Source organism: Oncorhynchus tshawytscha, linkage group LG07 (genome assembly GCF_018296145.1).
Source record: "Oncorhynchus tshawytscha isolate Ot180627B linkage group LG07, Otsh_v2.0, whole genome shotgun sequence".
NCBI classification, from domain to species: Eukaryota; Metazoa; Chordata; class Actinopteri; order Salmoniformes; family Salmonidae; genus Oncorhynchus; species Oncorhynchus tshawytscha.
In genome coordinates this window covers 19,818,001-19,830,157 of record NC_056435.1, presented here as the reverse complement: position 1 = coordinate 19,830,157, position 12,157 = coordinate 19,818,001, and the positions used below count along the sequence as shown (strand labels likewise).

The following is a 12,157-nucleotide window of genomic DNA, read 5'->3' as shown; positions in this document are numbered from 1 at the left end:
TTTGGGGAGTCTCCCACATGCCTTTTGGCAAACACCAAAAAAATTTGCTTATTTCTTTATCGCCACTCTGTGGAGGCTTGAAGTGGTCCTGTGGACAGATACTCCAATCTCTGCTGTGGAGCTTTGCAGCTTCTTCATGGTTGTCTTTGGTCTCTTTGTTGCCTCTCTGATTAATTCCCTCCTTGCCTGGTCCGTGAGTTTTGGTGGGCAGCCCTCTCTTGGAAGGTTTGTTGAGGACCCATATTCTTTCCATTTTTTAATAATGGACTTAATGGTGCTCTGTGGGATTTTCAAAGTTTCTGATATTTTTTTCATAACGCATCCCTAATCTATACTTCTCCACAACTTTGTACCTGACCTGTTTGGAGAGCTCCTTGGTCTTGCTGCTTGCTTAGTAGTGCCCCTTGCTTAGTGGCATTGCAGACTCTAGGGTCTTTCAGAACATGTGTATATTTTTTTAATTTTACCTTTATTTAACTAGGCATGTCAGTTAAGAGCAAATTCTTATTTTCAATGATGGCCTAGGAACAGTGGGTTAACTGCCTTGTTCAGGGGCAGAACGACATAATTTTTACCTTGCCACTTCGGGGATTCGATCTTGCAACCTTTCGGTTACCAGTTCAACGCTCTAACCACTAGGCCACCTGCCGCCCCATATATACTGAGATCATGTGACAGATTATGTGACACTTAGATTGCACACAGGTGGACTTTATTTGAGTAATTATGTGACTTCTGAAAGTAATTGGTTGCACCAGATCTTATTTAGGCTCTTCATAGCAAATGGGTTGAATACATATGCACGCACCACTTTTCCGTTTTATATTTTTTAGAATTTTTTTAAACAAGTTACTTTTTTAATTTCACTTCACCAATTTGGACTATTTTGTGTATGTCCATTGCATGAAATCCAAATAAAAAGGTTGTACTGCAACAAAATAGGAGTAACGGCAAGGGGGGTGAATACTTTTGCAAGGCACTGTATCAAGAATGGTCAACCAACCAAAGGACGTCCAGCCAACTTGACACAACTGTGGGAAGCATTGGGATCAACATGGGGCAGCATCCCTGTGGAATGCTTTCGACACCTTGTGGAGTCCAATTAAATGAGAGATAGGATGAATGGTAGCCTATCCTAAATGCTGTAGGCCTATAGGATATTTCGCGAGTAGCCTTCTTTAATGATCATGGAAATAAAAAAAGCTTAGAGGGAAATATTTGCCGATTTCTAGTTATTATAGAATAAAATATATATAGATTTTTGCTCTTCTCACTGAAGGCAAATTATTGCATATTTTTATATCTTGATATTTAGCTAGGCCTACCTGTTCTTTTGTTATAAATAAGAGTGTCATCATATATTCCCCATTTGCACAAGGCTACTTCTAGACTACTTTTACCTTCTTGCAATGCAAGACTTCAACCACTAGAAACTGTGCGCACGCGTGGTCTAGAGTTTGCGGGAGGATAAGCACATTCTCACGTCAAGTTCATATTTTCTAAATGTCAACATTTGCTGAAAACTGGCGCACGCATGTTGTGGAATATTTTGTGCGTACGCAACATTTATAACGTTAAATGGATGGGACTAGAATTCATTAGTTCATTTGCATGTGTCCGTGTCTACTGTGTAACACTCTGTCCACACACATATGACGGGAGCTAAAATGACAAACAGAGAGGCTCTCTTAGGACTCAGTTAGCCGTGATTGATAAGGATAATGCCAAGGTGCATCTCTGTCATTGATGCATATGCAAATGTGCTCATACATATGAATGAGGAGTCTGGGAATAAATAGTTAAAATGGGAGGAGGTTCAGATCTTGATTCATCAGTATTTTGTTTGATCATTTCTGAGATTGACCTTTCACCTTCACAATCCTACTGTAATGTAGGCTTGATATTTACTGTAGATAATATCAATAGTTGTAAATTGGTTGATAAAATGTGTTGAAAAAATAATATTAAAATAATTTGTTCAACATTTTGGTCCCTTTATTTGATGTAACCACATTTTTAAACAACAAAACAACCATGGCAATTTCATCACCAGATCTAAATATCACTTTGCTAGACAACATTTTTTTAACAAATTCAAGAGAAAAAAATGAGGAAAACGAAATATAATATAGACAGTGGAAATATGAAAAGCAAAACAAACATTGACATTGAACTCTTCATTAGAATTCCAAAACTGTTTCTCTGTGTTCCCGTCACCAAACGGCTGCATGTTAATAATACAAGTATGCTGTGTGTTGACACAATACTTCTACACCTCATACTGTAAGTGACTGTCCATGTTCAGCAAAACATTCTTCTGACAAAGCCCTGTACAATACTGTACTAAAACTGTTCAATGGACATAAAACCCGTGCAAAAATCCCAGGCCGGGATTCAATCCAAAACTCTCTATAGCAAGCTTGACATTTAAAGGTAGTTTCCAATTGAGCCATCTGCAGCATTTGCCTTGAATACGATTTCTGCAAATGCTGCAAACGCTGCCTTCAAAAGCAGCATTGTCGACTGGAGCCCTCTACTTGAATCCCGCCCTCAGTCAAGAGTTGGATTCACAATCTCAGATGGATTCTGTTTCCATGTCTAGTGAGGATGAAGACAATCCGAAGTTCTCCAAACAGTATGCATGAGATGCATGGGCGGAGAGTAATGGCAGGACACGGTTACGGGGTCCATATTAGGACGGCCCCACAATAAGCCAAACTGCTCTTATAAAGTAGAATATGAGCGCAGAATGGACAGGGATGAAAAACAAGTCTCCTTATCCAAATCCTGAGACTGGGAAACAGTAGGGTGGGGGCTGCTACAGTGTGTGACAAGCTTGAGGTGCACATTAATAGAATGTTATCCCACTCTATCCCTAGGCTGATATGTTTCTACACAATTCCGTTAAAATTGTATATGTTTAAAGACGTGAGTATGGCACTATCGACCAAATTAGGGGAGACTGGGACAATTGTAAAAATGTTTGCATTTTACTCTTTTGCTCAGAGACCACTCGAACTAGGCCAAACATTTTTTTAAATTTATTTATTTATATCTTACATCTGTGTCCTAATCATTCATACCATGTATATGTCTGTACATAATGACCGTCAGATCACAATATTGATTGTAATCCAAAAAGGTTCGGACATTACATGTGCCCTGTGTCAAGGGAAATTGTAACAGTAGCTGGGGTCAAATGTAACACCTAAAAAAATAAACAAAATAAATTCACTTAATTCATAAACATGAATGTTTTTTTAAGTTATCATATTATCATAGACGTAAATAATGATTTTTCAATAAATATGAATATTGTTTTGTATGTAAACAATAATTACAGTAACACCCCTATTTGTGCATGGCCATTTGGTTCCTCTCAAAATATCTGAATAATATGATGGTTTCCAGATTATATCTGTTTATAATTTCTGTGGCACTCTGCAGGACACCACAGCTATTTAAAGTTATTTGTATAATTCATACAATCTTAAAGTTAAAATCACTCATTTTCATAATTTGCCTGCTTGGCTCAGGGTCATTTCAACACTGAATTACAATTGGCAATTGCCCCCAACCCAGCAGCCATGACAAAACGTCATGTGCCTAGAGACAACAATAGTGACATGTCATTCATGTCAATGTTTAGTCCACATATAGTGATGAAAATTATGATAGTTTGAATTATTGGACACTAATGCTAATGCAGTATAATAAAAATACAACCGGTGGAAAAAAACTACTTTCATCCCTGAAAAACAAACATTTGCCCATTAAAAGTGAATATAGTGAGATATCTGGCTGTAACTTTTCAAGCAGACATAACCTAAATGTACTGTGTGTGTTTCATCACTCCAGCTTGTTTCTGTTTGGAGAAATGCAACGTGTTACAATTGCTCCCTGTTACGATTGCCCCTAGTCTCCCCTACATGACACAATTTTAAAATGGGATTGAAGGTAAAGCAGTGCAAAATACAGTGGAAATGCCAAAACACATGAATGTAAAATACGTTTTGATGAATACTGTGTAGAGCCAGCATAGAATGCTCAAGTGTTGACTGACTCTTCTCTCATTTTCAATGCAGCAAACCAGGGCCCGGATTCCCAAACACATCTTAGCCTTAAGATGCTTTTGAAGACCGGGCCCAGAATAATTCATGATTGTCTGCACAGCACAAGAGCCATGGGACAAGAGGATGAGAACTTGCCACAACACCAAAAGAAAAATGTCACTTTGCGAATGTGAGAAAACCGGCGTGTGCACATGGATGTAAAGGAGTTGCAGGAACCACAAAATCCAAAGAATTACAAAAAAGATCTGCCATTTTGTGTCTGTTAAAACAGGGGGGGAAATATATAATACAGTCGTTATTAATATTCTTTAAAAAGAGGTGCAAAGCCAGGTAGAGTTCAAATCTTCGCATCTTGCATTTGTCTTCGTCTGTATTGGTTCTGTTTGTTAATCTGAATGTGTTGTTTTTGTGTGTGTGTTTTTTAAATCCCCATCAGCTGAAGCCATGTCAGTTTATTTTCTTGGTTTGTATTTTTAAACTGAGGGAATAAAATTCAAGGCATATATCTAAAAAGGAAATTACTGTACAATATCACATCACAGTCCAAGATGGACATTGAAGTAAGAGAAGGAAAGCTGTGTTTAAAGGTTTTCATTCCATTTTTTCTTTATACAAGCGAAAGGGGTCCCGGTCTTGCAAAAGCGCACACATAACCCCAGTGTGGAGGGTGTTTTTTTCTTCATTATAGAGTTTCACATGTGTGTGGTCACACACACATCCACTGCCTCATATGGGTTGGTGTCTGCAGTGTCAGCACTGTGTCCCACAGACACGAGAGGCAGCGTTGCTCTCTCAGAATGAGCTAAGGGCCTCCAGAGCAACTTCATAGCAGAACTTGTACTGTTCCTAGAAAAGGGAAATAAAGACCGAGCACTAGTCAGTCATTGGCATGATTGTCATATTACCAATAATATATATTACCATATTACCATTCTGTCAATTTGACTAATTTTTTATAATTATTAAAAAGGAAACACAAGCAGAGGTTTGATATTTATGGATGCAAACTAGTCGTTCGTTCTTTATGTTCCGTTGCCATGCCCAGAGTGGCAACGTTCTTATCCCTTGCTTGCTGCTAGCTAACCAACTAGCAATGGCTACACAGTCTGCAGCCAGAATAACACCAACGTTTATTCCGTTGCATTTATTTAAGCTGTTCATCCTGCTTATACCACTGTTGCCAAAGAAAACAATACAAAGCAAACATTTACCGATATAAATATATACAGTGCATTCAGAAAGTATTCAGACCACTTCCCTTTATCCTAATTATGTTACGGCCTTATTCTACAATTGATTAAATCAAAGATTTTCCTCATCAATCTACACACAATACCCAATAATGACAAAGCGAAAACAGGTTTTTAGATTTTTTTCCAAATGAATTACAAATAAAAAACAGAAACACCTTATTTACTTAAGCATTCAGACCCTTTGCTATGAGACTCAAAATTGAGTTCAAGTGCATCCTTTTCCCATCGATCATCCTTGACCAACCTGATTGGAGTCCACCTGTGATAAATTCAATTGATTGGACATGATTTGGAAAGGCACACATCTGTCTATAAAAGGTCCTAAAGCTGACAATGCATATCAGAGCAAAATCCAAGCCATGGGGTTAAAGGGATTGTGTCGAGGCACAGATCTGGGGAAGGGTACCAAAAAATGTCTGCAGCATTGAAGGTCCCCAAGAACACAGTGGCCTCCATCATTCTTAAATGGAATAAGTTTTGAACCACCAAGACTCTTCCTACAGCTGACCACACTTCCTACAGCTGGCCACAAAACTGAGCAATCGGGGGAGAATGGCCTTGGTCAGGGAGATGAACAAGAACCCAATGGCCACTCTGACAGAGCTCCAGAGATCCTCTGTGGAGATGGGAGAACCTTACAGAAAGACAACCATCTCTGAAGCACTCCACCAATCAGGCCTTTATGGTAAAGACGGAAGCACAGTGAAAGGCACATGACAGCCCGCTTGGAGATTGTCAAATGGCACCTAAAGGCCTCTCAGACCATGAGAAACAAAATTCTCTAGTCTGATGAAACCAAGATTCAACTCTTTGGCCTGAAAGCCAAGCGTCACATTTGGAGGAAACCTGGCACCATTCCTAAGGTGAAGCATGGTGGTGGCAGCATCATGCTGTGGGGATGTTTTTCAGAGGCAGGGACTGTGAGACTAGTCAGGATCAAAGGAAAGATGAACGGAGTCAAGGGAGATCCTTGATGAAAACCTGCTCCATAGCGCTCAGAACCTCAAATCAAATACAAATGTATCTGTCACATAGGCTAATTACAACAGGTGTAAACGTTATCATGAAATGCTTACTTATAAGTGCTTAACCAACCAACAATGCAGTTTGAAGAAAAACAAGATTTAAGAAAATTATAAATAAACTAAAGTTACAAAAATAAAAGGCCAATAATAAAATACCAATAACAAGGCTACATACAAGGGGTACCGGTACCAAGTCAATGTGTGGTGGTACAGATTAGTCGAAGTAATATGTAAATGTAAGTAGGGGTAAAGTGACTATGCTTAGATAATAAACAGTGAGTAGCAGCAGCATAAAAAAAAGGGGGGGGGGGCAATGCAAATATTCCGGGTAGCCATTTGATCAGCTGTTCAGGGTAGTGTGAAGTCCAATAGAGAGAGTGTCATCTGTGGATCTTTTGGGGTGGTATGCCAATTGGAGTGGGTCTAGGGTTTTTGGGATGATGGTGTTGATCTGAGCCATGACCAGCGTTTAACCTCAGACTGGGGCGAAGTTTCACCTTCCAACAGGACGATTCTGAGCACACAGCTGGCTTTGGGACAAGTCTCTGAATATCCTTGAGTGGCCCAGTCAGAGCTTGGACCTGAACCTGATCGAACATCTCTGGAGAGACCTGAAAATAGAAGTGCAGCGACGCTCCCCATCCAACCTGACAGAGCTTGAAAGGATCTGCATAGAAGAATGGGAAAAACTCACCAAATACAGGTGTGCCAACCTTGCAGTGTCATACCCAAAAAGACTCAAGGCTGTAATTGCTTCCAAAGGTGCTTCAACAAAGCACTGAGTAAAAGGTCTGAATAACTATGTAAATGTCATATTCCTGTTTTAATTATTGTATACATTCGGAATATATTTAAAACCTGTTTTCGCCTTGTCAATATAGGGTATTGTGTGTATATTGATGAGGATTTTTTTTAAATCCATTTTAGAAAAAATCTGAATACTTCTCGAATGCACTATATATACAGTACCAGTCAAAAGTCTGGACACAGCTACTCCAGGGTTTTTTTCTTTATTTTTGATATTTTCTACATTGTAGAATAATAATGAAGACATCAAAACCAGGAAATAACACATATGAATCATGTAGTAATCAAAAAAGTGTTCTATCAAAATATATTTTATATTTGAAAATCTTCAAAGTAGCCACCCTTTTCCTTGATGACAGCTTTGCATACTCTTGGAATTATCTCAACCAGCTTAATGAGGTAGTCACCTGGAATGCATTTCAATTAACGGGTGTGCCTTGTTAAAAGCACATTTGTGGAATTTCTTTCCTTCTTAAAGCATTTGAGCCAATCAGTTGTTTTGTGACAAGGTAGGGGTGTTATACAGAATTGATAGCCCTATTTGGTAAAAGACCAAGTTCATATTATGGCAAGAACAGCTCAAATAAGCAAAAAGAAATAGCAGTCCATCATTTCTTTAAGATATGAAGGTCAGTCAATATGGAACATTTCAAGAACTTTTCAAGTTTCTTCAAGTGCAGTCGCAAAAACCATCAAGGCTTCAGACAAACAGACAAGCTTACTTCACCAACAGATCAAACTAGAAACATGTTGGAGGATTTGACAACTTTAGATACGGGGGGGACAGGAGAAATTCATGTTCATCACTCACCACCTTAGGTCTCAAATGCTCCAAGAAGATGTTTCTGCAAAAACATAGCTACGTTTTTTCCTTGTTGGACCTGTATTAAAATGTATCCAATTTCAGTTTGTGTAGTTGTTGGTTTAGCTTTATATAACTTTATAGCAAGTATGATCTTCATGTCTAGGGGCATATTGTGTCGTGATTGCAATGTGTCCCGTTATCTGGTTTTAATGTCCATTCTAGAATGCCCTTCTAGCCAATCAGAAAAGTGTATTAAACAATGCTGTGGTATAACACTAGATAAAAAAAGAAAGAGAATCAAATTGTCTTTCATTAAAATTTCATGGACTATTATGACGGCATCTTCAACGTCACCAATAACTTTTTTATTACAGTAGTTGTCTTTTGCCCCAAAATCTACTTTAATTCTAAGCGAACAGCTGTGCCCATCCTGAGATGAATCCGTCAAATGAATTATCTGGTTTCTGAGGCTATATGAGAAGGCGTAGAGACATCTGTTAACACAACACCTGCAATAGCAAGTCATCAGCCTGAGAATGTGTGTGCGTACATCTCTGTGGCTGTGTCTACCCGTCTGTGTATGGTCTTGAACCTGTCCAATACAGCCACAACTGTGTGTCCTGAGTGTGTGTCCTATATTGCTGATAGGTACTCATAAACCCTCCTCAAGCAACCTATACAGTACCACATCACCTGTTGTGGTCAGTGGAACGTACCATAGTCTCCACCATGTTGGATTTGTTGTTCCTCAGGGTCTTGACGGTGTGGAACACATCTACAATGTTCTGTTGCTGGATCATCTCACTGATGCTGCAGATGGCACAGAAGGTACCGCTACGTCCACCACCCATCCTGTTGGAGAGAGAGGTTAAAAGATAGGTAAGGAAAGGTGGATAAATGGGAAAGAGAGAACATTTAAAAGAGATGTAAAGAGAGGGATGAGAAAGGGGCATAGAGAGCGAGGAAGAGGGACAGAAAGGTAGAAAAGGCCAAAGGAAGATGGAGAGAATGAGCCCGAGAACAAGGTAGGGAGAGAGGTAAATGAAGAGGGAGAGAGATGGAGAGAGCGATGGAGGGGCAGGGTAAGGGACAGATGGAATAATTAAGAAAGAGAGGGGGATAAGAATGGGACAGAGAGAGCGAATACAGGCGTCCTCATGCTTCCCATCAGAAACATTGGGGAAACAGTTTGTGCATATATTATGACGACGTTATGTGACGTTTTTGTCTGTTTTGGCCTTCAGCAAGGATTTCCCGGCTGTTCGTGCACACTTTTTTTGTCAAATCAAGTCACATTTTATTTGTCACATGCGCAGAATACAACAGTTAAATGATTACTTACAAGCCCTTAACCAACGATGCAGTTTTAAGAAAATAACTACAAAAAAAAGTAAGAGATATGAAAAACAAATAACAAATTAAAAAGAGCAGCAGTAAATAACAATAGCGGGCCTATATACAGGGGGTACCGGTACAGAGTCAATGTGTCAATGTGCGGGCGCACCGGTGTCAAGGTATTTGAGATAATTATGTACATGCAGGTAGGGTTGTTAAAATGGCTATGCATAGATAATATCAGAGAGTAGCAGCAGCGTAGTGGGGGGTTGCAAATATTCCGGGGTGACATTTGATTAGCCGTTCAGTAGTCTTATGGCTTGGGGGTAAAAACTGTTTAGAAGCCTCTTGGACCTAGACTTGGCGCTCCGGTACAGCTTACCGTGCGGTAGCAGAGAGAACAGTCTATGACTAGGATGGCTGGAGTCTTTGATGATTTTTAGGGCCTTCCATACCTTAAGGGAACATTTTGACATTCACCATATGGTTAGTGAGAAAGTCCATATTGCAAATGTACGGTCCCTTACTAGACGTCCGAAAACGTTTGTAAAATTCGCGGACAGCGTCGGGCCGTGCGGCAGGGCCGGATCTACCGGGAAGTCATCAAACAAACTCTCTCGAACATTCGGTTTCCGTTTTATAAAAGAATCAAATTTTGGTCATTTTTCCGCTGTCCCGGTAAATCCCACAAGAGGGCATAAGCAATCATATTGCAAATGTACAAAACATCACGAATCACGAAGTGGGCTTATCTCCAAAATGGAAAATATTTCGAAGCCGAAACTTGGTGAGCGTAGGTTTGGCATAATGGGCAGTTGGCCCCGAACAAGATGGCGTCTAGGCCTCAACGGTTTTTGAGTTATGGCCATTTTTCTGGGATTAAAGGTCCAAAATGAAAATAGAGCAATAATTTTTCCGCTTCATGTCAAAGTCAAGGAGCCTCCGGTGTCAATAAAAAAAAGAACCAGCCATTTATCTATCGTCATTTAAGAGAAATCGTACAATGTCAAATTGGTGATGTTCAAAAATATCTATATATATTTTTTAAACAGTTACAGATCCAGTTGCAGGGTGTTCTTACGAATCTCTTTAAAGTGTGCTGCGGAGCTCTGCGAGATTTCTGTGATTTTCTATAATTTTCTTGAAATAACACACACTCACTAAACCCTCCGTAAATAACTCAGTTCTTAACGTAAAGACTTATAACTCAGGATTCTGTAAAGGCATACCCCAATCAGGATATGAGTTTATTTATAGCTTCCTGTGCCAACCGGAAGTGCCTTAAATGGTGTCATAGTGGCTGTTTCCAAGGGTTAAAAAGGTCAGATCTTTTCAAAACTTCATGTGTGTGATTAGGCAACCCCCATGAACTGTAAGTCAGTCATTTCTCCCAACAGATGTCAAAGAAAAGCTCTCTCTCTCACACACACACACACACACACACACACACACACACACACACACACACACACACACACACACACACACACACACACACACACACACACACACACACACACACACACACACACACACACACACACACACACACACACACACACACACACACACACAGATGGAGGAGTGACAAAGTGCGGTGCTTAAAGACACACAGAGCCTGCAATGGCATTTCCATATTCTCCAGGCCGTGCCGAGTTCAACGAGATGCCCCGCTTGACCGTAGCTCGCTCTGAGTGCAGCGACCATGAAAAAAATTAGGCCCAAGTTGAAGCCTGGCCATAAATGTCATTTGCTTTTGGGTGACAGTGAGAGAACCGTTAGGGTGAGAAGCACCCATTCAACCTCAGGTACGATCCTGAGGTCCTCCCGATCTGTGGAAGCCTAAACTTGACCGTGTGGCATTAACCCTTAACAGTAAAACAGGTTTTTTTGATCTCACAGATTACAATGACATCTCTCCCCATAGGAATACATTGCCTGCTCCTCTAAAGTCAACCTGAAGCCTATGTGGGTTATGAATGCCTTATGAACCTGTCTTCGATGACAGTCCATCAGGACATTATGAGGTCTACCTGTGTCGATTCTAAGCTTCCTGGACCAACCGGAAGTGGTTAAAATCACCCTAAATGTGTATATCCATACCCTACCTGCAGTTTGATAGAAATAGTGCATTCAACCCTGTGTAAATCAGTCAGTTCTTCACGTAAAGACTTAAGACTCAGGATTCTGTAAAAGCATACCCCATTGAGGATATGTGTTGACTTATAGCTTCCTGTGCCAACCGGAAGTGCCATAATTGGTGTCACAGGGGCTGTTTCGAAGGGTTAAAAAAGTCAGATCTTTCCAAAACTTCATGTGTGATTAGGCAACCCCCATGAACTGTAAATCAGTCATTTTTCAGTCATCACACACACACACAGCTTGGAAGGAGGGACACATTGGGGTGCGTAGAGACATACACTGCCTGTATTAGTTAACCTTGTTGGAACTTTTAAAGAACCGTCAGACCTAGAGTTCCGAAACTTTAGAAACCTGTTCTAGACCTCAGGTCGATAGTGTGTGGTGAGTTACGTGGCTCTAGAAGGTTCTCGGACCGAGAAACAGCCTCGTACATTTGCAATAACTTCAATTCCTTTTTGCATCACGAAAATTACGACATTTAGAAATGTCCCAGATTCGCAAGACTAGGTGCATTACGACCGCCTTGGCCCATATAGACGGACGTTTCTGTCCGATTGCTCATTCAAGGACCCCGTAGCAAGGCATTGAAAAAAGTGGATTTTCAGCGCCAATTAGGGTCTTGCTCGGGCACCAATTGACCTATCAAGCCGAAACTTGGGATTCGGGGTCGCCTCAACTAGGCCTACACATAACATCAGAACTGGACCCGCAGCTAGA

General features: G+C 40.3%; 1 protein-coding gene across 1 annotated transcript in view; it reads right to left on the bottom strand.

The window, feature by feature from the left end:
* Positions 1-1,979: 1,979 nt before the first annotated feature.
* The window catches only part of LOC112254117 (receptor-type tyrosine-protein phosphatase T), a 491,368-nt gene continuing 481,190 nt past the window's right edge, over positions 1,980-12,157 (bottom strand). The window contains exons 32-33 of the mRNA XM_024426355.2: positions 8,680-8,815; positions 1,980-4,919 (exon numbers count right to left, since the gene is read on the bottom strand). Coding sequence (XP_024282123.1) covers positions 4,866-4,919; positions 8,680-8,815 — 190 coding nt within the window. The 3' untranslated portion in view covers positions 1,980-4,865. The remainder of the gene's footprint in view (positions 4,920-8,679; positions 8,816-12,157) is intronic.